Source organism: Mustela putorius, unplaced genomic scaffold (genome assembly GCF_011764305.1).
Source record: "Mustela putorius furo isolate JIRA1106 unplaced genomic scaffold, ASM1176430v1.1 tig00000487_pilon_pilon_pilon, whole genome shotgun sequence".
NCBI classification, from domain to species: domain Eukaryota; kingdom Metazoa; phylum Chordata; class Mammalia; order Carnivora; family Mustelidae; genus Mustela; species Mustela putorius.
The window spans coordinates 41,091-66,822 of record NW_025421399.1 but is presented as its reverse complement, the minus strand read 5'-3'; the positions used below and the strand labels follow the sequence as shown (position 1 = coordinate 66,822).

The following is a 25,732-nucleotide window of genomic DNA, read 5'->3' as shown; positions in this document are numbered from 1 at the left end:
ACTTAAGTTCAACTTTTCCGAACAAGAATACATCATCAGGCCAATTGATACAGACAGAGGCAAAGAGAATAAACACTAAACCATCACTAGTGATAAGACCTACAAACTACAGGTATACTATTGTGCAATATTCCCCAGAAAGTCTGGTGTTGGAATTGTAATAGCAGAAGCTTTTGGTGATACATCATAAAGCTTGTGTTCCAGTCACAAATAGCAAGAGTAATCAGTTCAGATTTAGCAAGGAATTCAAATAAATGTTAATTAGGAGAATAGAGACTCTTTACAAGCATCTAAATGTCAAACCAATCAAAGGATAATGGGTACACTAATGTAAACAAGAACCAGGAAAGAAGCCTTCTGGTTGGACCAACACCCACTGGGGAGGGTATATAAGAGCCTCAAAGCAAGAGGAGACATTCACACCTTAGAAGCCTTATCTGTCGTTACAAGCAAATCAATTAAAAACACAGATTCCCAACACCATGGCTTGCTGTGTTCCCTGCTGCTGCAGTGTCCCCACCGGCCCCGCCACCACCATCTGCTCCTCTGACAAATGCTGCCGGTGTGGAGTCTGCCTGCCCAGCACCTGCCCTCACACCACTTGGTTACTGGAGCCAACCTGCTGTGACAACTGCCCCCCACCCTGCCACATTCCTCAGCCCTGTGTGCCCACCTGCTTCCTGCTCAACTCCTGCCACCCCACCCCAGGCCTGGAGACCATCAACCTCACGACCTTCACTCAGCCCTCCTGTGAGCCCTGCATCTCAAGCTGCTGCTGAATGATGGCTGCTTTGCTCCGTGCCTGACTTTGAAAGAATCAACCCAGAAGCTTTAGCGTTCACCTGTCTCTGTACCTGCAACTAATTGCCTCTGCTTTCCAAGTTGGAACAAGGATGACGTTACCCCTGCCAACCCTGGCTCAAAAAGAAACCAAGAGACTCTCAATGGCCAAGTGGTAGATATTAGTGATCAAGGGCAATTTGAATAGGTGGATGCTATTAGCTTCCCAAAGTTTTTCATTTCCTAATATTAAAGATTATCTTTCTTTGGGTGCTTTGGGAATTCTGTTTCCAGAGTTGGGTGGTATCTTTCTGGAAACTGAAGAGCTTCTTGATGATCAGACAATAAATTTTACATCTCTGGCATAGCACAAATGTCTACAATTATGTTTGTTTATTCCTATTAATTCATTAAATGTACTTCTCAGCCTTTTAAGAACTGAGAACATCTGCAAAACTAAAAAGTGTGACTGCAAATATTTCTTGCTTTTATTGTTCTTGTTGCTTAAAGAAAACTAAGTGGTCTTGCATATAAGATGGTCCACTATTTCAGCATACTTGCAAATAGACTTTTCCTGCCTTGTGTTCCCAAGAAATGGTTTAAGGTAAATTGGGAAGAACTGAACATGACATGAAGACATAACATATTAACTCCCAATGACCTAATGTGCTTATGCAAAAAAAAATTAATAACTTTATAACGTCATTATTCACTCAGTAAACAGTTATTAAATACCTGATTATGTGCCCCATATTTTATTGTTCCTGCTCAAAAGGAACAGATTGTCTAGCAGGTCAGGCAGATACAAACACAATACCCATTCATTCCTTCATACATTAACAATTATTTATCGAATGCTGGGCACCATATTATAATAAAAAAAATAAGTTCTACTAGAAGTATTAGCAAAGTGCTGTGACACCATAAAATTGAGGACAATTGAGAAATTAAGATTGTCGCCATGGTAATAAACAGGGGAAAGACAAAGACAAATTGACTTGAGCTTGTGGTCAAAGGGATTTGAAAGAGAAGAAGGTGTCAAAGATTAGGTAGTGGGGTTTTGTCACCTACAGAGCACAGGAGCAGAGAAGTAAGAGAAAATTAAAAAAGGATTTGTGGAGCATAACAAATAGCATGGAGGACATGGGGAGTTAGAGAGGAGAAGGGAGTTGGGGGAAATTAGAAGGGGAGGTGAACCATGAGAGACTATGGACTCTAAAAAACAACCTGAGGGGTTTGAATTGGCAGGTGGGTGGGAGGTTGGGGTATCAGGTGGTGGGTATTATAGAGGTCACAGATTGCATGGAACACTGGGTGTGGTGAAAAAATAATGAATACTGTTATGCCAAAAATAAATAAAAAATAAATTTTAAAAATAAAAGGAAATACTGTATTCTGCTCTAGATATGTGAACTTTGAAGCACAACTGTTTCTAAATGGGAAATTAGTGACCTGGAACTTGCCCAACAGTGTTCTAGAGAGAAAGAAGATGTATGAGGGAAGGTGCCCAAGTCTGTGTAAATGTTCTTATTAAGTACTTGCAAAGGGCTGGGTTGCTTGCACGCAGGATAAAATTCCATGAGGCTCACAAGAATGGCTTCTGGGGATAAAGAGGTGAATGGAGATACCAGATGTCAATCAGTACTAACAGACACCGAAGTTCCAGTACATGCAGAGATGACAAAGCTCTCAGTGCCTCTGGCATTCAACTGATGTTCCGGAAAGACACACCAAAAAGAGTAAAAAAAAAAAAAAAAAAAAAAAAAAAAAAAAAAAAAAATCACAAATTGAGAAAAGAACACACCAAATTATTCTCGCTCTAGAAAAGTCTAAAACCAAGCCTGAGACAATCAAGAGAATCTTCCAGTGATTTAACTTCCTGTCAGAACAAAACTCAACATTCAACAATACCAAGACTTCCTGAAATATATCCTCCAGAATGAATGACATATTAAAAATTGTCAAACAGGGGTGCCTAGGTGGCTTAGTCAGTTAAAACTGACTCTTGCTTTTGGCTTGGGTTGTGGGCTCAGGCTGCAGGCTCTACACTCAGAGGGGAGTGGCTTCTTCTCCCTCTGCCCCTCTCCCACTGACCCACATGCTCCCTCTAATAAATAAATAACTCTTAAAAACAAAAAGAAAAAAGAAAACCCCACAAAAATTTGCCAGACATATGAAGAAGCAGAAAAATGTCATCCATAATAAAAAAAAAATCAGCCAATAGAAACAGGTCCATAGATACACAGATATTAGAATTAGCAGACAAGAATTTTATAACAATTACTATAAAAGTCATTATAAGTATTTTCAGGGACAAAGGGAAAGAGGAACGCAGTGTGAAAGGAAAAGAGTAAACAAGATGAAGAAGCTCACCAGAAAAGTGGAATTTTAAATTTTTAATAAAATTACAAGCTAAATTAAATTTAAATTATTTACATTAAGTGAGAAGCAAATAGAAATTCTAGAACTAAAAAGTACAATCTGAAATAAAGAATTCAGTAGATGGCCTTAACAGCAGATTGGAAACTGCCCATTAGGAGTGAGGTCAGTGAAATAAGAGAACTCAAAATAATCATAGATCAAAATTATCAAAACTAAAACAGAGAGAAGGGGACTGAAAAAAATGAACAGAACCTGAGCAGCCTCCTGTGGGACAGCACCAAGTGACCCAACAATTATGAAATAGGATTTCCAGAATGATCGGAAAGTGGGGCAGAAAGTTGGGTAGAAACAGGCTGATTTTTTTTCCAAATTTAGTGATATAACTTATTAAACTACAAATTGAAGACTCTCAACAAACCCCAAACAGGTAACACAACCTACACACAAACACACACAACCACCTACATATACCACAGCCAAACTGTTGAATAAAAAAGCTCAACAGCACGCCTGAAAGAAGTAAGAGGAGTAAATACACATTAAACAGAGGGCAGCAAAGAGAAGAACGTCTGACTTCAACTCAGACAAAAAACGGAGGTCAGAGGACAATCAAATCTCATTGTAAAGGTCCAGGAGGTGTGGGGGGGCGGGGGCTCGGTTTTATAGTTTGTAAAAACCACTTTTTTTTAAGATTTTATTTATTTACTTGACAGAGACAGAGAGATCACAAGTAGGCAGAGAGGCAGGCAGAGAGAGAGGAAGAAGCAGGCTCCCCGCTGAGCAGAGAGCCCAATGTGGAGCTCGATCCCAGTACCCTGAGATCATGACCTGAGCCGAAGGCAGTGGCTTTAACCCACTGAGCCACCCAGGCGCCCCTGTAAAAGCCACTTTAAGAATGAAAGGAAAATGAAAACATGTTGGGATAAAGCTAATAAAAAGCATCCATCTGAAAGATCACTTTGGAGTTCCGGTTCAAGGTGACGCCTGAGAAGCTGTTGCACGCCCCTCTTCCCACAGATACCCAGGGTTACAGCTCCATCTGGAACAACTTTCTCTGACAGAAACCTAAGGGCTGGCTGCGGGGCACACCAGGTCACCGAGGCGGGTAGGAGGCTGGGGCACCACCTGGCCCCCACCGCTGGGGTGATGGTGGGGGTGGGGTAGGGTAGGGGGGAAGGGGTGGGACTCGCCACCAGGAAAGAACTGTAAACCCCGAGCCTCTCCCAGAGTAGCTGTGCGTTCAAACCCCACATCCGGCATCCCAATTTTCAGACACACACTTGAAAGACAAGCCCCCAAAACATCCAACCCTTCAAACCAGCGGAGGCTCGCATCCCCAGCCCCACGCGACGGCCGTGAGAGAAAGGGCTCTCAAGGTTGCCCGCGCCTGGACTCACCGGTGCAGGGCCCAGCTCCAGCAGCCCATGGTCCCCGGACTTCGACAGAAGAGGCGCTCCCGCTTATATTAGAGCGTGGGTGGCTGAAGGGGCAGGCGCTACTCCACACACACACCCCTCAGCGACAAGCACCGACCGGAAGCTAGTGGGCGCCATCTTGGCGTGCTCCGGTTCGTGTTCCCGAGCTGCAGCGTTTCAGTCCTCAGCTGGTGCCCGGGTTTTTGCAGCCACAGCTGTCTAGCGGATGTGTCCTGATCACCTGGCTCTGGAGGCCAGCGGGGAGCTTGTGCTCCTGGCTACATGGGACTGTCAGAATCCGTGTCACCCAGTCACCCCGTCTGGCACCCCTATTTTTGGCAGTGCTACAAGGGGACACCTCCTGTGGCCCGTGGAGCTTACATTCATGTGTCCCAGAGGACTGTAACCAAAGGAGAAAGAGTTCTTACCCAGGAGCTTGGTCTTTCTAAGAAGCCTGTATCTGGGGCGCCTGGAGGGCTCAGTTGTTAGGCGTCTACCTTTGGCTCAGGTCAGGATCCCAGGGTCCTGGGATCGAGGCCCCTGTCGGGCTCCCTGCTCCTCCGGAAGCCTGCTGTTCCCTCTCCCCCTCCCCCTGCTTGTGGTCCCTCTCTCACTGTGACTGTCAGATAAATAAATTAAAAAAAAAAAAAATAGAGGCCTTTAGCTAATCATATCTACACCTGAGGGGCAGGTTTCTAATTAAACACATACATCTATAATCCTTTCTAGGAATCTCAGAGGGTAGGCGCTATCTTCCCCCTCAGGCTCTGCAGCACTTCAGAGCACCACTATCCCCTGAAAGGGAACTTTACACATGTCCTGTGTCCGAGGGACACCCTAGATTATTTCACACTTTTGGGTTCCACGGGACTGTGGCAACAGGGGAGACAGTTCTTGGCAGGCTACCACCCCAAGAAAACCACAGGGACAAGCATTCCCCCGCCCCCTACTCTGTTCTCTTTCTGTGAAGAAGAGGCGGGTTGCTTCTCCTGGGAGGACTCCAGACACAGCACACATTTTGGGTTGAGTGGCTCTCAAGGAACATAGACTAAGGACACCATCTTGGCAGGCACTCTGCCTTTCTCCAGCTCAGTGGTACGACCCAAAAAAGGGCTTATACACTCATCTTGAGCCCCTATTTTTGTAACTGCGGCTCAGTGGACACCTCCAGATCACCTGGCTTTGCTGGCTGGTTGGGCCAGACTATATACAGTCTCACAGGACTGTATATATTTGCCTACTTTAAAAAGCTAATGCCTAGGGGTCTGGTTCCCAGTCACCCTGAGTCTAGATGCTGACTAAGATCCTCCTCTTTGGGGCACTGACAGGTCTTGGCACATCCTTAATGCTGGGAGCTATTAAAAAATATAATAGGCTACTTGCACAAGCACAGAGTTTGAGACACAATGAAGAGCCAGAGCAGAGCTGAACAACAAGGTTCATCTTCATAAGGCCACTCCTACATAAAGCCATCTACTGTATAGAACCTAGCATAAAGGTAAAGCAAGATGAAGAAACAGGGGATTATCTTCCAAATGAATAAGATAAAAATAAAATGGACTAAAGACTGGAATGTAAGATCTGAAACCATAAAACTCCTAGAAGAAAACATAGGCAGGAAGCTCCCGGATATAGGTCTGGACTATGATTTTTAAAATTTGATCCCCAAAGCAAAAGCCACAAAAGCAAACAAGTGGTACTACATCAAACTAAAAAGCTTCTGCACAGCAAAGGAAATCAGCAACAAAGTGAAAAGACAATCTGTTGAATGGGAGAAAATATTTATAAATCATATATCTGATAAGGTGAAATGTTCAAAATGTATAAAGAATTCATATAGCTCCATACCAAAACACAACCCAATTTAAAAATGGGCAGAAATTCTGAATAGACATTTTTCCAAAGAAGACATACAAATGGTCAATAGATACATAAAAAGATGTTTACATCATTAATCATCAGGGAAATGCAAATTAATACCACAATGACATACCATCTCACATCATTCAGAATGGATAGTACTAAAAAGATAAGAAATAACAAGTGGTGGCAAGATGTGGAAAAAATGAAACCCTTGTGCACTGTTAGTGGGAATGTAAATTGGTGCAGAAACTATGGAAAACAGTATGGAGGTTCCTACATTATGATCCAGAAATTCCTCTTCTATGTATTTGTCTGAAGAAAATATAATTTTTATATAATTTTGTATAATTTTTATATTTCATATAGTTCTATATTTTATATATATTTGTTGTATATAAAAAAAGATACATGTACTCCCAGGGTCTCCTGGGAGGCTCAGTCGGTTAAGTGTCTACCTTCAGCTCAGGTCATGATCCCAGGGTCATGGGATTGAGCCCATGGGATCAAGACCAGGGTTATGGGATCGAGCCTGTGCTGAGCAGGGAGCCTGATTCTCCCTCTTCCTCTTTCTCCCCCCTCCCACTTGTGCTTACTCTTTCTTACTCTCTCTCTGTCCCTCAAATTAAAATCTTTAAAAAAAAAAAAAAGATATGGGCACCTGGGTGGCTCAATGAGTTAGGCCTCTGCCTTTGGCTCAGGTCATGATCTCAGGGTCCTGGGATTGAGGCCCACATCGGGCTCTCTGCTCAGTGGGGAGCTGCTTCCCCTCTCTGTCTCTGCCTGCCTCTCTGCCTACTTGCGACCTATCTGTCAAATAAATAAATAAAATCTTTTTTTTTTAAAGGATATATGCACTCCCATGTTAATTGCAACATTATTTACAATAGCCAAGATACAGAAACAACCTATACCATACATGGAATATTATTCAGGCATAAAAAAGAATGAGATCTTCCCACTGCAATAACATGGATAGACCTCAAGGGCATAATGATAAGTAAAATAAGTCAGATGGAGAAATATAAATGCTGTATGATCACTCATGTGTGGAATCAAAAACAAACAAACAAATAAAACCAATTTGATAGTTATGAAGAACAGATTGGTTGCCAGAGGCAGGGAAGTGGGGAGTTGAAGAAATGGGTGAACTGTTTTATTTCTTTAGTTTAAATATATTGAATTTTAAAAATAAATCACTTTTTAATATAAATGAAAATAACTAAGTAAATACATTCTGAAGTTTATAATCTGGAAAAACTATAATCAACAAAGACAATAGCCTTCTAATAAAAAAGCATATATTTTTGTCATGATCAGACATTAGAAAACTATTAATAAATTTTACCAATACCATTTTTTCATGTCTCTTAGCCCATAATCATCATGATGCTAACACTGTTAAATGTTATCTGTAGTAATCCTTAAATGCTTTAAATTTCTTTTTAATTCAGAAGTATAATATTCTATTAAAAAGAGATGGGAATTGAAGAAAAACAACTATGAGAACAACTAAGAGAAAGTACTTCCAGAAAAAAACTTTCATTTGTGTTATAGCATGTAATAACCACCTTAGGAAGTTTTCTTTTAATTTTTACTTTTTGATAATTTTAAGTCAAACAATGATTTTAATTGCCACTTTTTTGTAGGACCCGTGCATTTACCCTAATGGTATTTTCATCCACTGAAACCAATTGCCTTGGATTACAAAATGTTATCCCTCTGATGAGGGAAACACTGAATGAAGTGCTTTTGGTTTAAAATAGTAATTTTGCCACAGGAAGGAACACTGGAAATGGTAAAAATTTAGGACAGTGGAGAATGTGTTGCAAAGGGGCATATACTTTCTCCTGGATAAATAAACCAAGAAAAATAGGCAAAAGACTTGAATAGTTGCTTCGCAGAAAAAGATATCGAAATGGGCAATAAATGCATGAAAAGTTGCTCAGCATCAGTCATCAGAGAGATATAAATTAAACTATGATATTAGTTTAGATTAGATTATTTAATGTGAATGTTGTGTGGCTGCATTCTTGAAGAACTGTTTGAATGATGGTATTATACTAGAATCAGAGAGAACACTTTTACACTGACATGTTTATAATTAAACTATGTGGCAATAACAAATATTGATGAAGATATAGAGGAATTAAATCTCTCCTACATTATTGGTAAGAGTATAAAAGGGTATGTATAATCACTTTGGGAAAAGGCCTGGTAGTTTCTTATAAAAAGAAACATATACCTACTGTATGACACAACTAGTCTACTCCTAAATATTTATGAGAAAGAAATGAAATACATATCCACAAAAATATTTGTACAGGAATATCTATGGGAGTTTTATTCATAACATCCCCAAAGAAGAAATATTCCAGATGTTCATCCAAGGAGAATTGACACATTGTAGCATATTCATACAATGAAATACTCCTCAGCAACTTTGTGGGTTTTGTTTTTTTTTTGAAAGAAGGGAAGAAAGAGAGAGAGGGGCAAGGAGGGAGGATGGGAGGGAGGGAGGAAGGAAGAAGGAAGGAAAGAGGGAAAGAAGGAAGGAAGGAGAGAGGGAGGAAGGAGATTGGGAGGAAGAAGGGACTAGAGGAAGGGAGAGAAGGAGGGAGAAAAGGAAGGAAGGGAGTGAGGGAAGGAAATACTGTAGAGCTGGTATAAGTGACAACATGGATGAAATAAAAATTGTGACACTGAGCCAAAGAAATCAAATAAAAAAGTACACACACTGTGATTTTACTTATGAAACTCACAAATAGGGAATACCAATCTCTGGTAACCAGAATCAGAGGAGTGTTTACCTTTGGGAGGTGGGAACTAAGTGAAAAAGGGTACATGGGAACATTCTGGTATCATGGAAATGTTAGGTATCTTGACTGGGGTGAGGGTTACATGGGTACATGCATTTGTCAAATTGCATTTCAATATATGTAAATTTCATCTCAACTTAAAAATTTTGGAAGAAAAAAAGAATATGTACTTGGCAATTACGGAGGTATTGGGGACCAAGGTTGATTAACTGGAGACCCTACATGGGCATCATTTTACTATTTATAAAGTGAAATATATCCATATTGTTTATGCCTTGACAACTCCATGTAGAAGTGACAGGTTATTATTTTTCCCTACAGTGAGGACTAAGTAAGTCCCAAAGGAGTTGCATGACTAGATGAAGACAACAGAGCTAGTTAGTAAGAGCACTGGAACGAGAATGTAAATATGACCAGGAGGATGTCACTGTTCGTCCTCCACCTATCTTCCTTGTCCTGCAGCATTCAGCTTCTTTCCTTAGCAATTATGTGTCAAACAGAAACCTCTATTGAGCCAAGTGTTTATATTTTTAGCAAACACTTATTAAGGGCCCATTATATTGTGTCCCAAGTGCTGAGGATCAGACAAATAAGATACGCTGGTCTTAGAAGAGACTTTTCCTAAAAGGAGAAAGAACAGTAAACACAAAATACTGATAATGGTAAGAGATGTGACAACTGCTGTAACGGACATGTGTGCGATGGGAAAGCCTCCATCTCGGTGTGAGGAGCTAGACATCGTTTCAGCTGTCTTAACAGGTGGTTTCATCCAGGGTGGCAGAAGAGCAGTGGACCAAGGAAGCACCACCTATAAAGCTTGAAGGATGGCTGCAGTCTGGGGTTTGTGAGACAAAGTATCGGGAAATTAGCCTAGAAAGGTAAACTGGCACCAGATTGGAAAAGGTCATTTGCCAAGCCAGGAAGTTGGGATGTTATAGGTGGAAAGTGGCAAAAAAATGGATTTGCATTTTATTAAAGTGATTACAGCCCTTGTAGGTGGATGTTCTGAGGTAAGGGGCACATTACAAGAAGAAAACCATGATGTCATGTTATCATGACCTTTAACAGCATCTCTTTATTTTCTCTATTCCCAATGTCCCCTCCTTTGAGGATGATATGCCATAAAAAGGAATTCTGGGCAATTTCAATATTCTTTTTGTTGTTGTTTTGTTTTTGTTTTTATTTTTGTTTTTTCTTTTTTTTTTAATTTATTTTTTATTTATTTTCACCATAACAGTGTTCGTTATTTTTTCACCATACCCAGTGCTCCATGCAATCCGTGCCCTCTATAATACCCACCACCTGGTACCCCGACCTCGCACCCCCCCTCCCCTTCAAAACCCTCAGATTGTTTTTCAGATTCCATAGTCTCTCATGGTTCACCTCCCCTTCCAATTTCCCCCAACTCCCTTCTCCTCTCTAACCCCCCATGTCTGCCATGCTATTTGTTATGCTCCACAAATAAGTGAAACCATATGATAATTGACTCTCTCTGCTTGACTGATTTCACTCAGCATAATCTCTTCCAGTCCCGTCCATGTTGCTACAAAAGTTGAGTATTCATCCTTTCTGATGGAGGCATAATACTCCATAGTGTATATTTGTTTTTGTTTTTAAGTAGGCTCCACACCCAGCATGGAGCCCAGCATGGACATTGAACTCATGACTTGAGATCAAGACCTGAGATGAGATCACGGATCAGACACTTAACCAATCGGGCCACCCAGGTACCCCAGCAATTTCAATTTACTAAGATAGGAACTAAAGCTATAGATTGTCATACAACACTACCTAATTAATCAAGCCCAAAATAAAATAGCCCTGTGTGCTGGTGCTCTCACTACTTTCCTCTCTCTCCATCCTCTCTCTTTCCATATATAACATTTTACAAATAGAAATTAGCTTAAGATTAAAGGAAATATTTCTTATTTTTACCTGCAGTTACTTTAAAATAATGACACATTGCTGCATTTTCATTAACTGGAATCTACAATAGACAACCAAGACATGGATTCTTTTCCAAGAAATCCTTCCTTTAATTCATTAGGTTACTGTGGAAATAAGAATTTTCCTTCAGAGATTTGCAATTTCTGATTTTCAAATGTTTTTGAGTCCTTGAACTCATGTCCTCTGCAAAAACCATCAATATACCGTCAGCACTCCAAGAACATGAAATGGGCAGGAGATATAAATGGACATTTCTCCGAAGAAGACATACAAGTGGCCAACAGACACATGGAGAAAAGTTCAACATCACTTGCCTCAGGGAAATACAAATAAAAACCACAATGAGATAAAACCTCACACCAGTCAGAATGGCTAAAACTAACAATTCAGAAAGCAGATTTGGTGAGGATGTGGAGAAAGGGGAACCCTCTTACACTGTTAGTGGGAACGCAAACTGGTACAGCCACTCTGGAAAACAGTATGGAGGTTCCTCAAAAAGTTAAAAATAGAGCTACCCTACAACCCAGCAAGTGCACAACCCAGCAAATAAATAAAGGTATATATCCAAAGGATACAAAAATAGTGATTTGAAGGAGCACATGCACCGCAATGTTTATATTAGCACCATCCACAATAGCTAAAATATGGAATGAGCCCAAATGACCATTAACTGATGAATGGATAAAGAAGATATGGTGTGTAAATATATAGTGGGATATTACTCAGCCATCAAAAACAATGAAATCTTGACATTGGCAATGATGTGAATGGAACTACAGTGTATTATGCTAAGTGAAGTAATTCAGTCAGAGAAAGACAAATACCATATGATTTCATTCATATGTGGAATTTAAGAAACAAAACAGATGAACACAGGAGAACAGAAGGAAAAATAAAATAAGATAGAGAAAGAGAGGGAGGCAAATCATGAGACTCTTAAACATAGGGAACAAACTGAGGGTTGCTGCAGGGGAGGAGGGTAGGGGGATGGAGTAATGGGGTGAAGGAAGAGGGCATTAAGGAGGGCATGTGATGTAATGAGCACTGGGTGTTATATGCAACTGATGAATCACTAAACACTACCCCTGAAACTAACACCACACTATGTGTGAACGAACTTGAATTTAAATAAAATGATGAAAGAATAAAAAAGAACATTTAGCATTGTTGAAATGTAAAGAGAATCACTAAAATCAAACCCAACTCCACTCTGAATAATAAAACCCAAGAGTCTACAATGATACCTCCCAATCCTATCTGATCTTGGAAGCTAAGCAGAGTCAGTCCTGGTTAGTACTTGGATGGGAGAGTAATAAATCCTAAGAGGCTATTTACACCCATCTATTTAAAATCTCTTGGTTTGTTTTTGGTTTTGGTTTTTCCATTATCACCTACCTAGGTAAGAGTGTTCAGAGTTAGAAAAAGAGAAACAAAATTTTTCTGGATCATGAAAATTTTAACTTTGTAAGAATAGGGTTTTTTTTTCCAAATTTTAAAGTATCTGGAGGCAATCTGCTCTCCCACCCTTTGAAAATGAAATAAATACCACAATTACTCCAAGCAAAGTAAAAGAGATTATTCTACATACTGGAGAGGAAATTCAAGACATAGTCTTAAAAAGTTTTATCTCAGATCCCTATCCATTTGGTACTGCACCAGGGATTTCAACCAATGGAACTGCTGGTCTGGAACTCACCTTATACCATTTTATTCCCCAGTCCCATTATTTCAAATTTTTATACTTGTGGCCTTAAAAAAGAAATAAATAAGAGAAAACAGAGTCTATCTCAGGAGAGAAGCCTTCTGTAGCTTCTTAGCCCCTATTCTGAAGTATAACCCATGAGGGCTTAGTTTCCCAAGAGACTAAAAGATTATAACCTACAAATCATATTTCATTAGGGTGCCTGGGTGGCTCAGTGGATTAAGCATCTGCCTTCAGCTCAGGTCATGATCCCAGGGTCCTGGCATTGAGCCCTTCATTGGGCTCCCTCCTGAGCAGGGAGCCTGCTTCTCCCTCTCCCTCTTCCCTCCTCCCTGCTTGTGCTCTCTCTCTCTCTCTCTGTGTGACTCAAATAAATAAATAAAATCTTTTAAAAAAGAAATATTATTTCACTCTTATTATTAATACAGGTGAAAAACAGTATCCTAATCTAAAATATGAGCCATAAGAATGTGGAAAAAACAAGTTTCAGGAAATCAAAAATCACCACTCCAGATCTTAACAACCAATTTGTATTTTTGCGTTGAGGACACAGATTATGCCCATCAGTTATGTAAATTGACTTTTCAATTTGCGCACAGGTAGATATGGTTCATACACACACATGCACGCGCGCGCACACACACACACACACACACACATACTTTAAACCCAGTTCACACCTCACTCCTCTACCATGTGAACACAGCAAGACCAAAAAAGCATTACAAAGATTGATAACAACATAGAACATTTTATGATGGTGGCACAAACAAATAAATGGCATTTAATGATAAGTGATATGAATTTTTAAAGGATACATAAACAATTTCCAATAGATAAGAGTAAAATCTGTGGGAATATTATTTTCATTATTTGTAATCAATTGTATCTGTAATTATTGAGTGGCCAAATTTTTTCTGCCTTTCCATATTCTACCAAAAAGACAATGCTTCCTATGAAGATTTTCTGAACCAAGCATTTAATCCTACTGGCACATGGAAATAGTGTCCTTACTTGGTAACCTGAAGTTATGCCTCTTTTATGAGGCATAAAACTCTTCTCAGCAAACAAACAACACTAATGAATGTTCATATGAAAACTGGCACCAACAATGATAAACAGAACATCTGGTATATTCTGTAAATACTCATTTTGTGGGCTGTATAAAAGTCTCAGGAAGCAAAGAGACCTTGGGAGCCAGTCAGTTGGAGTTTCACAACTAGTCTTTGTTCTTCACATCTAACAGGATGACTTCTGACGGTTCCCCCACGTGCTGCTCTTCTGAATCCTGTGCCAGAGCTTCTGACTGTGCATTTGCTTCAACCTGTTCCGTGGACACCACTTGCCTCCCCAGCACCCCTGCTACATCCAGATGCCAGACTCCCAGCTTCCTATCCAGGTCTCGTTTGCCGACTGGTTGCCTCACACCATGCTACTTGGCTGGGACTTGTAATCCGTGCATGGTGGGGAACTGTGCTTGGTGTGAGGATGGAGTGTTCAACAGCAACGAGAAGGAGACAATGCAGTTCCTCAATGACAGACTCGCCAACTATCTGGAGAAGGTGCGTGGCCTGGAGGAGATGAATGCGGAGCTGGAATGCAGGATCCGAGAGCAATGTGAAGAGGACCTCCCACTGGTGTGCCCTGATTATCAATGTTACTTCGACACCATCGAAGAGCTCCAGCAAAAGGTCTGATGTCTCTCATTGCCCTAACCTGTGATTTGCTTTATCCTTATACTAAAAAAAGAAAGAAAGAAAGAAAAGAAAAGAAAGTCTGTTCTATGGAAGTCCCCCCCCCCCCAGGGAAAGGGATCTTCCAAGAAGTAGTGTGACTTAGAGGAAAAGGTGGTGGGCTGAGCATCAGCAACCATCAGCATTAGCCATGGGGCTCCAGTAATCATGAAGTGGCCCAAATAAACTCACTCACATCTAGACTATGTCATCCAGAGAATGAGAAGAAAACTGTATGTAACACTGGATATTTATGCTGCTATCTTTAACATAGATATTGAAATATCATCTTTTTAATCGTGTAATATCATCCTTGTAATCATTATCTTTTCTTACTGATGAATTTTTAACATTGTGGATGGGGATACACTCATAATACAAACTACCTCGGGAGAAAAATCCAAGTTCAACTGCCAGGAATATTGCAAAATGTCTTAGATCACTGAAAAATTTTTTTTTCTATTTCTTTTATAAATTGGTCCTGCTTTTCTCTTCATTGAAGTGACATGGTTAATAAGAAAAATAGGCTGAAAGCTATTTTATACTTTCTTATAAAGACTTCTAAAAGATGGCATAGTTGTTAAATAAATAGTTATTTACATTTCTTTCAAAGAGCCCTCTATTACATATAACTAACTTACTTACCAGATCTTGTGCACGAAGGCAGAGAATTCTAGACTTGCTGTACAGCTTGACAACTGCAAACTGGCTGCCGATGACTTTAGATCAAAGTAAGTTAAATTTGAATTTGAAAATAACTTATGGCTGCCCCTCTCTCTCTCTTTCCCCCAAAGTCTCTCACACATGCACGCATCTGCACACACCACCGATATTCTCTATATAAGCTTTACTTTAAGCTAAGAATGCTCACAAAACTCATATTTGTTATTTGGGATATGGCTTCCTTGAGTCCTTGTGTCACTCACCAGCATGCCCAGCACCATACGTGGTGTCTAGCAAAGTAATCACCATCTTGTATCTCTTCGGCTCTAAAAGGTACGAGTCTGAACTGTCTCTTCGCCAGCTGGTAGAGACAGACATTGGCGGCCTGCGGGGGATCCTGGGTGAACTGACTCTGTGCAAAAGTGACCTGGAGGCCCATGTGGAGTCTCTGAAGGACGATCTCCTTTGCCTTAAGAAAAACCATGAAGAGGTGAGGAAAGTGGTAAAATTGCGGAACAAATGTAGAAGTGACAAAGTCACACTGATAGATTTCATGTTGTGTATATAAATCTAACTTGGACAGATATTGCTAAAGCTGGAATGAGATTACTCGAGGCACCGTTACAGGATTTTTGTTCCCTTAGTGCCCACAGTTCTTGGTCATAACGTTTTGAAGAATGAAGAAGTAGACCAGATAAAAGAGTGGTGGCAGCAAAGCAAAATTTATTGAGTGATAGTATAAAGCTCCTGGAGAGGGAGGGGAACCGAGAGGGTTGCCGTTTTCCCTTTCCAGTTTAGCAGTTTCTAGAAGCTCTTTCCAGAAACTATCTTGAGCATCCTGAGTGTGGGCCTCCTGTGGCTTGGCCACTAAGGTGCGCTGATCAAGGCTTTGATGAGGCACCTGTCTACCTATCAGGTTATTGTTCATGTGTTGCTGGTCTTTGGGGCTGATATCTGGAGACTAACTGCCTCAATTTGAGATAGTGACCAGTGTTTTATGGGTAATTGTTTGTTTCAGGATATTTGGCAAAAGTCACTTCTGCAGAGGCTGCAAGATGGGAGGCTATTAAGGTCTTGTCCTTGCTGTAAAACAGGATGCTAGCACAGTTTTGTCTTAGCATCCTGATCCCAGTTTTCTTTTTGGGGACCCTGGCCCTCACGACCCAAGTATCCAATTAACCTCTAACAGCACTAACACTGTCCAGGCTGATCACTCCAGCATATCTCTGGATGTACATATGGAATGGCCCCCAGCCAGTAACAGATGAAAGAACCACTGTTTACCTGCCATTGCTTTTGTGAAGGAGGCAACTCTATAAATGGCTTTCCTTGGAGGCTTTATGCCAGATGTACCTCTAATCCATAAAGTATGAAAATCAGACTGATAAACACAGGGTATGAAGGCCATTTCAGAATGGGGATAATATTTGGGCCACTATTTTGAAATATTCTGTCTCTATAAACCTTTTCATAAAATATGAAGTATATGATTATCTCACATTGATGAAGCTACAGAGTGAAAAGTTGAATGATGTAACATCGTATATTTTCCCTTTGAGCATGTGATGATGATAATAGCATTTACTGAGACCTTCCTCTGTGCCAAGGACTTTCATAAGTGATTTATATGAATATTAACTTGTATCTCACACAATAACTCTCTGGGGAAGGCAAAATTATTATACCCATTCTGCAGATGCAGAAACTGAGCAATAAAAAGAGATTCAACCTAAGCTATCTGACTCTAAATCCCACATTTTTTACTCACTTCTCCAGAAACAGGATGCCCTTGGGATGTCAAAGTGAATTTTCTTCTCCAACCCTCTGTGGCTTTCTTTACTCCATTTCCTCTTTCAGGCGGTCAGCTTGCTCCGGGAACAACTCGGTGACCGACTCAGTGTGGAGCTGGACACTGCCCCCACCATCGACCTCAACAGGGTCCTGGATGAGATGCGTTGTCAGTATGAAACAGTGCTGGCCAACAACCGCAGAGACGTGGAAGAATGGTTCGCTGTTCAGGTCAGCATCTGGAGCAAGAAAAATGACAGGCTTCGTCCTTCTTTGCATCCTCTGATCATACCTGTGTTTCAGACCGAGGAGCTGAACCAGCAGCAGGTGTGCAGCACAGAACAGCTGCAGGACTGCCAGGCAGAGATCCTGGAACTGAAACGCACAGCCAATGCTCTGGAAATCGAGCTCCAAGCGCAGCAAAGCCTGGTATGGGAAGGAAAGACAGCTCTGTTTTTCTCACTAAACAATCAGGCCCTGAGATGCTATCCCCTCTTCCATAACCCCAAGGAGAGACCCACAGTTCACAGGGCAGAAAGTCTGAATTTCTAATTTGCAACAGCTGTATTCCCTTGTTTTCCCCCAAATACTGCTGCTTACCTAGCTAGAAGCAGGGGTAATAGGTCAACAGCTTTGTACTGTCCCAGCAGGATGCCTGACCCTCCCTCCTGGCCTTGAGCATGATCCCCAGCACCTTCCAGAGTCAGAGAGAGAGAGAGAGAGAGAGAGCGCGCATGCAGGAGGGTAGGAGCAGGATGAGAGTGGAATCTCTGAGCCAAAGGCATTCAAGTATTCTAGTGGGTTTTAACTCTGTTTTGATATGGGCCATGTTCCCAAACTCATCATCATATAAAAGAATGGTATTCACACTTTGCATTCTACCACTACCCTAAAATTTCCCAGGATCCACACCTCAACCAGACCCTTCACTCACCCCACACCACCAAGCAACCAGAATACCATCCACTGGGAGCCCCTGGCTGGCTCAATCAGAGGAGTGCGACTCTTGTTCTCAGGGTCGTGAGTCTGAGCCCTACACTGGGCATAAAGATTATTTAAAATAAATAAACAATTTAAGAAAAAAAGAATACCACACTAGCCGCATCCAGTGAAACACCACTGTCTGTGCCACGTTACAGCCTAGGGAGACTGTCTTGGTGAATAATAGCTGCACATTCATCCTCTGAGAGCCTTAAAAGCCTCACAGTAGCTTTACGGGGTAAACCCCTTTATCTATAACCCCACTATATAGATGAGGAAGACTGAGATTCAGATTACATAGGGGCCATGCAGTTTTTTAAGAGGCAAAAGTGGAAGCTGGATCCAGCTGGTTCAATCCCAGAGCCTTTGCTTTGAACCACTCTTTAGGGCTCCTCCCCACCTCAAGCCCACACTCAGTTTCTCCTCTCAAATGCTGTTGACCCTCCTGAAGCTACATCCGAGTATGTTGCAGGTTGTAGTGAGCACAGTGAAGGTAGGAATAACTAACCCTTATACAGCTTTTAAAAATTTTTCCAGGCACTATTCAAAGTGCCTTACACATATTAATCCATTTAATCCTCACAACCATCCTATGAGTTAAATACTTTGCATTACCCATTTTTTAATAGAATAAAACGGAGGCTCAGAGAAGCTAAGTCATTTTCTCAAAGTCACACAGCTGCACTAGGGTAGAGCAAGGATTTGAAAGCAGCGCTCTGGCCCCAAGACTATGCTAAACAGCCCTCCTGAATACACTCTTTTCCTTCTGCAGACAGAATCTCTGGAATGCACTGTGGCAGAGACGGAGGCCCAGTACAGCACCCAGCTGGCCCAGATACAGTGCCTGATTGATAATGTGGAGAACCAGCTGGCCGAGATCAGGTGTGACCTAGAGCGGCAGAACCAGGAGTACGAGGTGCTGCTGGACACAAAGGCCCGGCTGGAGTGCGAGATCAACACGTACCGTGGTCTCCTTGAGAGTGAGGACAGCAGGCAAGTTCCACATGATTATTCTCCAAATCCCCCAAGTCACAAAGAGGCTCATGCAGGAGAATCCTGCCTCCTCAAGGTCTGCCCAAGGTGAAACCTCCCTAACGCATTAAAGAATCTCCTTACAAGGGTAAAATACAAACAAACAAAAAATAGCTCAGGCTAATCACATGACAGTAGAAGTGTTCAAAAGTATTCAGAAGTTCAAAAGCGGAATGAGTATCATATATAAGATTCCATGCTGGCGATCTCCCTTTGTTCCTGTCTGGCACCAAAGGGAAATCAGGAACATGCACAAGACAACATCTGCAAGTGAAGTAAACATGTAAAATTGTATTCAGCTGGCGTAGCTGCAGTGCATATGGAACTGCAATGCTGGGTCCAGGCTTGACATAGGCTTAAGTCAAATGTTACTCGGCGAAGAGTGTTCAGAAGATCATTTGCAGGGCAGATATTGGCATGACCTTTCCTGAGTTGAAATTCTATCCAGCTTTCCCTTGTTAAACCTGGTTCAAAATTTCCACAGGCTCCCCTGTAACCCGTGTTCTGCCATAAGCACATCAAGCAACACCTGTGAGCCTTGCTCGGCGTATGTGATTTGCACGGTCGAAAACTGCTGTACGTGAGCGCTAAACCCCCGTGTGTTGTTGGATGGAGGAATCAAAGTCGGCGGGGTCCTGGAAATTAAAAGGGGCAGCACAGACAGCTGCACCTGAAAGTCAAGAAGGCATTTCTACCCTACACTTGTCCTCTAAACATCCTCACTATATTTCTGCTTTATCATTTCCTCTCCCGCCTGCTTGTGATATTAGAGCAGTCTATAAAACTTTCTTGCTCCAAATAAAATGTGTTTCATTCCTTTAACATGGCAAACATATCTTTGTGGCTTATAACTGTGGATATACTAATGATGTGATGCCAGGGTAATTGCCTATGCCTGGCTTAATGCAAAATCAAAGTGGAACTGAAGTAGGAAACTCTATCCTTTTCTACATGGACATATATAGAAGGAGTTCACCTGGGTTGTCAAACACTGAAATGGCCATTTTATTTTTGGATAAAACAATAAGACCTTCCTCAGTAAAATCTCATAGAGTCCTAATTTTTAGTTAAGGATATAATATCCTTGGGGCACCTGGGTGGCTCAGTGGGTTAAGCCTCTGCCTTCAGCCCAGGTCATGACCTCAGGGTCCTGGGATCGAGCCCTGCATCAGGCTCTCTGCTCAGCAGGGAACCTGCTTACCCCTCTCTCTCTCTCTCTGCCTGCTTCTCTGCCTACGTGATCTCTCTCTGTCAAATAAATAAATAAAATCTTAAAAAAAAAAAAGAATATAACATTCTTGTAGCTTTAACAATGCACTAAATAAAATGCCAGTAATTTTAGCACTTAGTGTTGCATAAAATTTTTAATCTAAAAATATAATGCATCACTCATTTGTAAGAACCAGCAAAAAGCCTTGCATTCTAGTGTCTGTGTATATAGTCCACCATGAGAACTCTCATGTGAAACAATGGCCTCAAAATTTACCTGCTCTAAATGCAAGAAGCATTCATGACCCAAGGACTCGGGCTTCTCATAGTATGTATTTGGTATTTACAACTCATGGATTACTTGCTAGCCCTACAGAGGTGATATTTTCTCCCTATATCTCAGCTACTGATCTCAGTCTGGACCTAAAGCCCAACCTTTCTCTCTCCTACACAGCCTCTTTCCCAGAAGGCTCCAGCCAGGACAACACTGTAAAGGGAACTCCTTTCTATTACTCTCAGACTTGCTTTTCCAGCATCTGGAATGTGCTGGCTCCCCAGTCCCTGGGGCAGGAAAAGAGGCTGTACGAGGGTCTTGAGCTAGAGTTTAAAGACCTGGTTACTCCTAACTGCAAGGGGACAAGAAAGAGTTATCTTCCCACGTGCCCCAAAGGAGAGGAGTACCAAATATGGGTGAGTGCTGAATTCTCTCCCACAGCAGCCTTGAAACACCTAGATGAAGAAAGGTGGAGGAAACCTCAACAATAAATCTGCTCTGGGGAAACAAAGCAAGGAGAGCTTGGAGAATGGTAAGGGATACAGTTTGGTTAGAGTGTAAGCATCGGGTACAGGAGCCAAGGGATATGAGGTAGAGTCAGCTGGGTCAAGACTTGGGGGGGGGTCTTAATTGCCTGGCAATCAAAAATTTGTACATTGCTTTGCAGGAGAAGCACTGAGCATTTCCTCACTGGAAAATGGTGCTATTAAGGCAGATAAAGAAGCTCTTCAAGATAGACTATGTCATAGAATACTCACAGGTTAGTCAGATTGCCAAAAGTTAACAAATGAGCTGGTGGTAGCAAATGAAAGTGACAGACACCCAATGTTGTCTCAAAAAAAAAAATGGTAATGAAAGAAGGAAGAAGGGGCACCTGGGTGGCTCAGTCGGTAACTGTCTGCCTTAAGCTCAGGTCATGATTGTAGGGTGCTAGGATTGAGCCCCACTGCCGGCTCCTTGCCCAGCAGGGAGCCTGCTTCTCCCTCTCCCTCTGCCTCCTGCTCCCCTGTTTGTGCTCACTCTCAGTCTTTCTCGCTGTCAAATAAATAAATAAATAAAATCTTAAAAAAAAAAAAAAAAAAACGGAAGGAAGGAAGAAGCTACCTTCATGGCTGAAATGCTATATACTTATGAATAAGACATTTCCGATCAAATACACTTACAGAGAAGTGTGTAAACCTGGCGATTCACAGACCCGTACCCCTGGGGCTAATAATAAATTATATGTTTATGAAAAAAATAAAAAATTTTTAAAAAATACGCTTACAGGGAAAGGAAAATTGATCAAGCAGTACCGAAGATGTCCAAGATGAAAGAAATGAGGAATATAATTGATGAAATATGATACTGAAGAAATCATAGAGGAGTCAGCTCCAGAACACAAATAAAGCAGTCAGCTATGGAAGGAAGGAAAACCTCTACCCAAGACACTCAAGAGAAGAAAAGTGAGAAGATGAAGAAAAGGGTATGAAAACAAAAATACAAAATAATTGTCAAATCCCGATTCTGAAAGTGATACACCCAAGTAGTTGTAGAATGTGTAGAAAAAAATAAAGAAGAAAATAACATTAATCAAAGTTATAAAACTCAAAGTCCTTTTTATGTGTTTTTAAAATGATTACAATTTCAAATGCTATTATTTTTGGAGTCAGATTTATCCATTTTTTGTGGTTTCTTGATTTTGAGTCATTGTCACTCTTAATTTATGATTAATTTATAAAAATTTTATAAATAAAATTAAAAATTTATACACTCTAAATTTATAAAAGAATTCTCTTACGCTTTCTCTTGGCACATCTATGACTTCCATTTTTCGCAAGTGAATCTATGATCCACTTGTAATTCAAGTATATGAATAGAGTAATGAGCATTACCAGAGCGACTCAGCTGTATCATATCTTAACTTTCTGTATTAATATCAGTTTATTGGGATCTAATTTTCATACGGTAAAATGCATCAATGGAAAGTATGCAGTTCCACAAAATTTGAAAACATACAGTCATGTAATCATCCAGATCAAGATACGAACTAGCATAGCAAGATGTAAAATACCAACCTTGAGAGTATCTTCATGCTCTTTCCCAGTCAGCTCACCTCCCACATGAGAAGACAATCACTACTCTGATATCTAAGGCTACAGATGAGTTTTACCTGTTCTTGAAGTTAATATAAATGTAATCATACTGTTTGTAACCTTTTGTGCCTGACTTCCTCAGGCTGACATAATGTATGAAGTTCTTCCGTGTTACTGTGAATACCAATAGTTCATTCTTTTTTGTTACTGAGTATCAATCTATTCTATGAACATACCACAGTGTGTGGATCCATTGTCCTCCTTGTGAGCAGTTGGGTTGTTTCCAGTTTGGGTGCTATTGAGAATAAAAATGCTACAAGCATTTTTATACAAGCCTTTTTGTGTATATACATGCACTTACTTCTCTTGAGCACAGAACTAGTCATGTATCTGCTGGGTCAAAGGAAGGTCCTTTATAAAATAGTGAATCCTTTCACCCAGCAAGTGGCCTGCCCTTTTGCTTTCTTAGTGGTATATTTTAATCAACAAAAGATTTTAACTGGAATGAAGTGTTATGTTTCTTAGTATTCTCCATGTGCTAGAAATCTTTGCTCACCACAAGATTATGAAGATACTCTTCCATGTTGCTTTCTAAAAACTCCATACATACAATCTTCACATTTAAGTGTTTAATCCATCTTGAATTAATTTTTATAATTAATTTAAATTATTAAATTAATTTATTGTTTATTATATTAATATTTATTATAAATATTAAGTAATTTAAATCTAAATTAATGAATATTTATTATTAAATAAATTTATTTATTATTAAATAAATTTATTTATTATTAAATAAATTTATTTATTATTAAATAAATTTTGTGAGGTAGAAGATATAGTAATTTCTTTTATACAATTTTATACAATTACCTCAACATTTATTGAAAAGGCCATCCTTTTCTCATTGACCTATTTGGGAAACTTTTTCAAAAATCAACTGACCACTGGAGTGCCTGGGTGGCTCAGTGGGTTAAAGCCTCTGCCTTTGGCTCAGGTCATGATCCCAGGGTCCTGGGATCGAGCCCCACATCAGGCTCTCTGCTAGGCGGGGAGCCTGCTTCCCTTCCTCTCTCTCTCTCTGCCTGCCTCTCTGCCTACTTGTGATCTCTGTCTGTCAAATAAATAAATAAAATCTTTAAAAAAAATTAATTTAAAAAATCAACTGACCCGCATGTATATGAGTCTGTTCCTAGAATCCGTACTCTTTTTCACAATTTGCCAACCCTCATGCCAATATCACACTATCCAACTATTGTAGCAGTATAGTAACTTGTATGAATTTTTACTCTCACCAGCAATAAATGAAAGGCTGTATACAGTACATTTGTTATCAAACTGCGATTTTTTCCAATCTGATAGTTGAAAAGATAAAATGATTTCTCAGTGTACTTTAAGTTTACATTTCCTTTTTTATTAGTGACATGAAGCATTTCTTCTAAGGCACTTTTTAAATTGAATGCCTTTTGTATTTTCTTTCCGGTCATTATCTACAATGTTACTGCAAATATGCTTTCCCAGTTTGTCATCGGTCTTCTGATTTTAGAGGTTGTGTTTTTACCAATGTACAAGTTATTCGGTGTCGTCAGTTTATAAGTTTTTATGGTTTCTTTATTTTGGTCATTATTAGAAAGGCCTTCTGACTTTAAATTTATAAAAGAACTCTCATGTTTATTAGCACAATTATTATTTCATTTTTTTGCATTTGAATCTTTGATCAATTTGTAATTTGTTAGGCTCCTGGGTGGCTCAGTCAGTTAAGCATCTGCCTTTGGCTCAGGTCAATGATCCCAGGGGCCGAGGATCAAGTTCTGCATCAGGTTCCCTGTTCAGTGGGGTGCCTGCTTCTCCCTCTGTCCCTCCCCGTGTGTTGTGTTCTCTCACTATCTCTCTCAAATAAATAAAATATTTTTAAAAAATTTATAACTTGTCCTACTATAAGGCACGAGGTATGATTCTAACATTTCCTGCCCTACCTTTGACCTCAAGTGATATAGAATTGTCCCTAAACTACCTATCACAGTCTGTCTTTTCCCCCACTGATTTTAAATGTCACATTTATCATATACTAAATCCCAATCTGTAAGGAGGTCTATTTTTTTTTTTTTTTTTAAGATTATTTATTTATTTATTTGTTAGAGAGGGAGAGAGCACAAGCAGGGGGAGAGGCAGACAGAAGGAGAAGCAGGTTCTTCTTCCCACTGAGCAGGGAGCCCAATGCAGGACTCATTCCAGGACTCTGGAATCATGACCAGAACCAAAGGCAGATGTTTAACCAACTAGACACCCAGGTGTCCCAAGGTCTGTTTTAGACTCCTTATTTTTATTCTGTTCATTTGTCTGGTTATTCAGGGATGAATACTATAGTACTTTAATTATTGAGGCTTTAAAATAGAAAAGACTAATCTCTTGGCAACTTTTCTCTTTTAGAACTTTCCTGGCTACTCAAATTTGATTAATTTTTTCTCATAAAACTTCAGAATTATCTTGTCTAATTGAAACGAAATCAATTTTGGGAGGATCTCAATAAATTTATTGGAATCTAAGTTAAATTAATGTAGAGATCACTGACATTTTTATAGTGATGACTACAGTATTTCAGGCCAAGAACATGATAAATCTTTCCATTTATCCTAATTTTCTGTCCTCCAATGCATTTAAATATTTTATTCATGTGACCTACCTTTCTAACTAAATTTACTCCTGTGTATTTTATATTTGTTGATGCTATTGTAAATTATTGTGCTTTTTCCTTACATTATGTGATATGCAGAATAATGGGCCCCCAAAGATGTCCTTATCCTACAATCTTTGAATATGTTAGGCTACATGACAAAGGGGAAGGCCACTAATCAGCTGACATTAAAATAGGAAGATTATCCTAGATGATATGCATGGGCCCAATATAATCACAAGGTCCTTAAGTGTGGAAGAGGGAAGCAGAAGAGTCAGTGTCAGAGTCATGCCATGTGAAAAAGATCTGCCACATGCTGGCTTTGAAGATGGAAGGGGCCACTAGCTAAGGAGCATGGGCAGCCTCTAGAAGCTGGAAAAGTCAAGGAAATTATTCTC

At 40.3% G+C, this 25,732-nt stretch overlaps 2 protein-coding genes and 1 long non-coding RNA gene across 5 annotated transcripts; 2 read left to right on the top strand and 1 right to left on the bottom strand.

Annotated features, from left to right (window-relative positions):
• The first annotated feature begins 441 nt into the window (after positions 1-441).
• On the top strand, positions 442-1,148 carry LOC101676552 (keratin-associated protein 3-3). The gene has a single exon (XM_004764574.3). The coding sequence runs from the start codon at positions 483-485 to the stop codon at positions 777-779; it is 297 nt and encodes a 98-aa protein (XP_004764631.1). The 5' UTR covers positions 442-482; the 3' UTR covers positions 780-1,148.
• Positions 1,149-14,152: 13,004 nt separating this feature from the next.
• On the top strand, positions 14,153-19,686 carry KRT40 (keratin 40). Its single transcript, XM_045080653.1, has 7 exons — positions 14,153-14,596; positions 15,287-15,369; positions 15,635-15,791; positions 17,159-17,320; positions 17,393-17,518; positions 18,843-19,063; positions 19,587-19,686. Exons 1-7 carry the CDS (start codon positions 14,153-14,155, stop codon positions 19,684-19,686), a joined length of 1,293 nt encoding a protein of 430 aa, XP_044936588.1.
• Positions 14,393-17,204, bottom strand: LOC106007070. 3 transcript variants are annotated; one of them, XR_006606973.1, is made up of 4 exons: positions 17,070-17,204; positions 15,565-15,770; positions 15,284-15,357; positions 14,393-14,644 (listed from the first exon to the last, which is right to left on the bottom strand). It is a non-coding gene; the product is annotated as an uncharacterized LOC106007070 (long non-coding RNA). The 3 variants fall into 3 exon arrangements; XR_006606972.1 differs by having other exon boundaries at positions 15,284-15,770; XR_001181584.2 differs by lacking the exon at positions 15,284-15,357.
• Positions 19,687-25,732: the final 6,046 nt, after the last annotated feature.

Bases quoted from the DNA above. Each gene is read 5' to 3' on its own strand.
- LOC101676552 (XM_004764574.3), top strand. From the start codon at position 483: ATGGCTTGCTGTGTTCCCTGCTGCTGCAGTGTCCCCACCGGCCCCGCC.
- KRT40 (XM_045080653.1), top strand. From the start codon at position 14,153: ATGACTTCTGACGGTTCCCCCACGTGCTGCTCTTCTGAATCCTGTGCC. The intron at 15,370-15,634 runs GTAAGTTAAATT...CGGCTCTAAAAG, and splicing joins GCCGATGACTTTAGATCAAA to GTACGAGTCTGAACTGTCTC. The intron at 17,321-17,392 runs GTCAGCATCTGG...CCTGTGTTTCAG, and splicing joins AAGAATGGTTCGCTGTTCAG to ACCGAGGAGCTGAACCAGCA.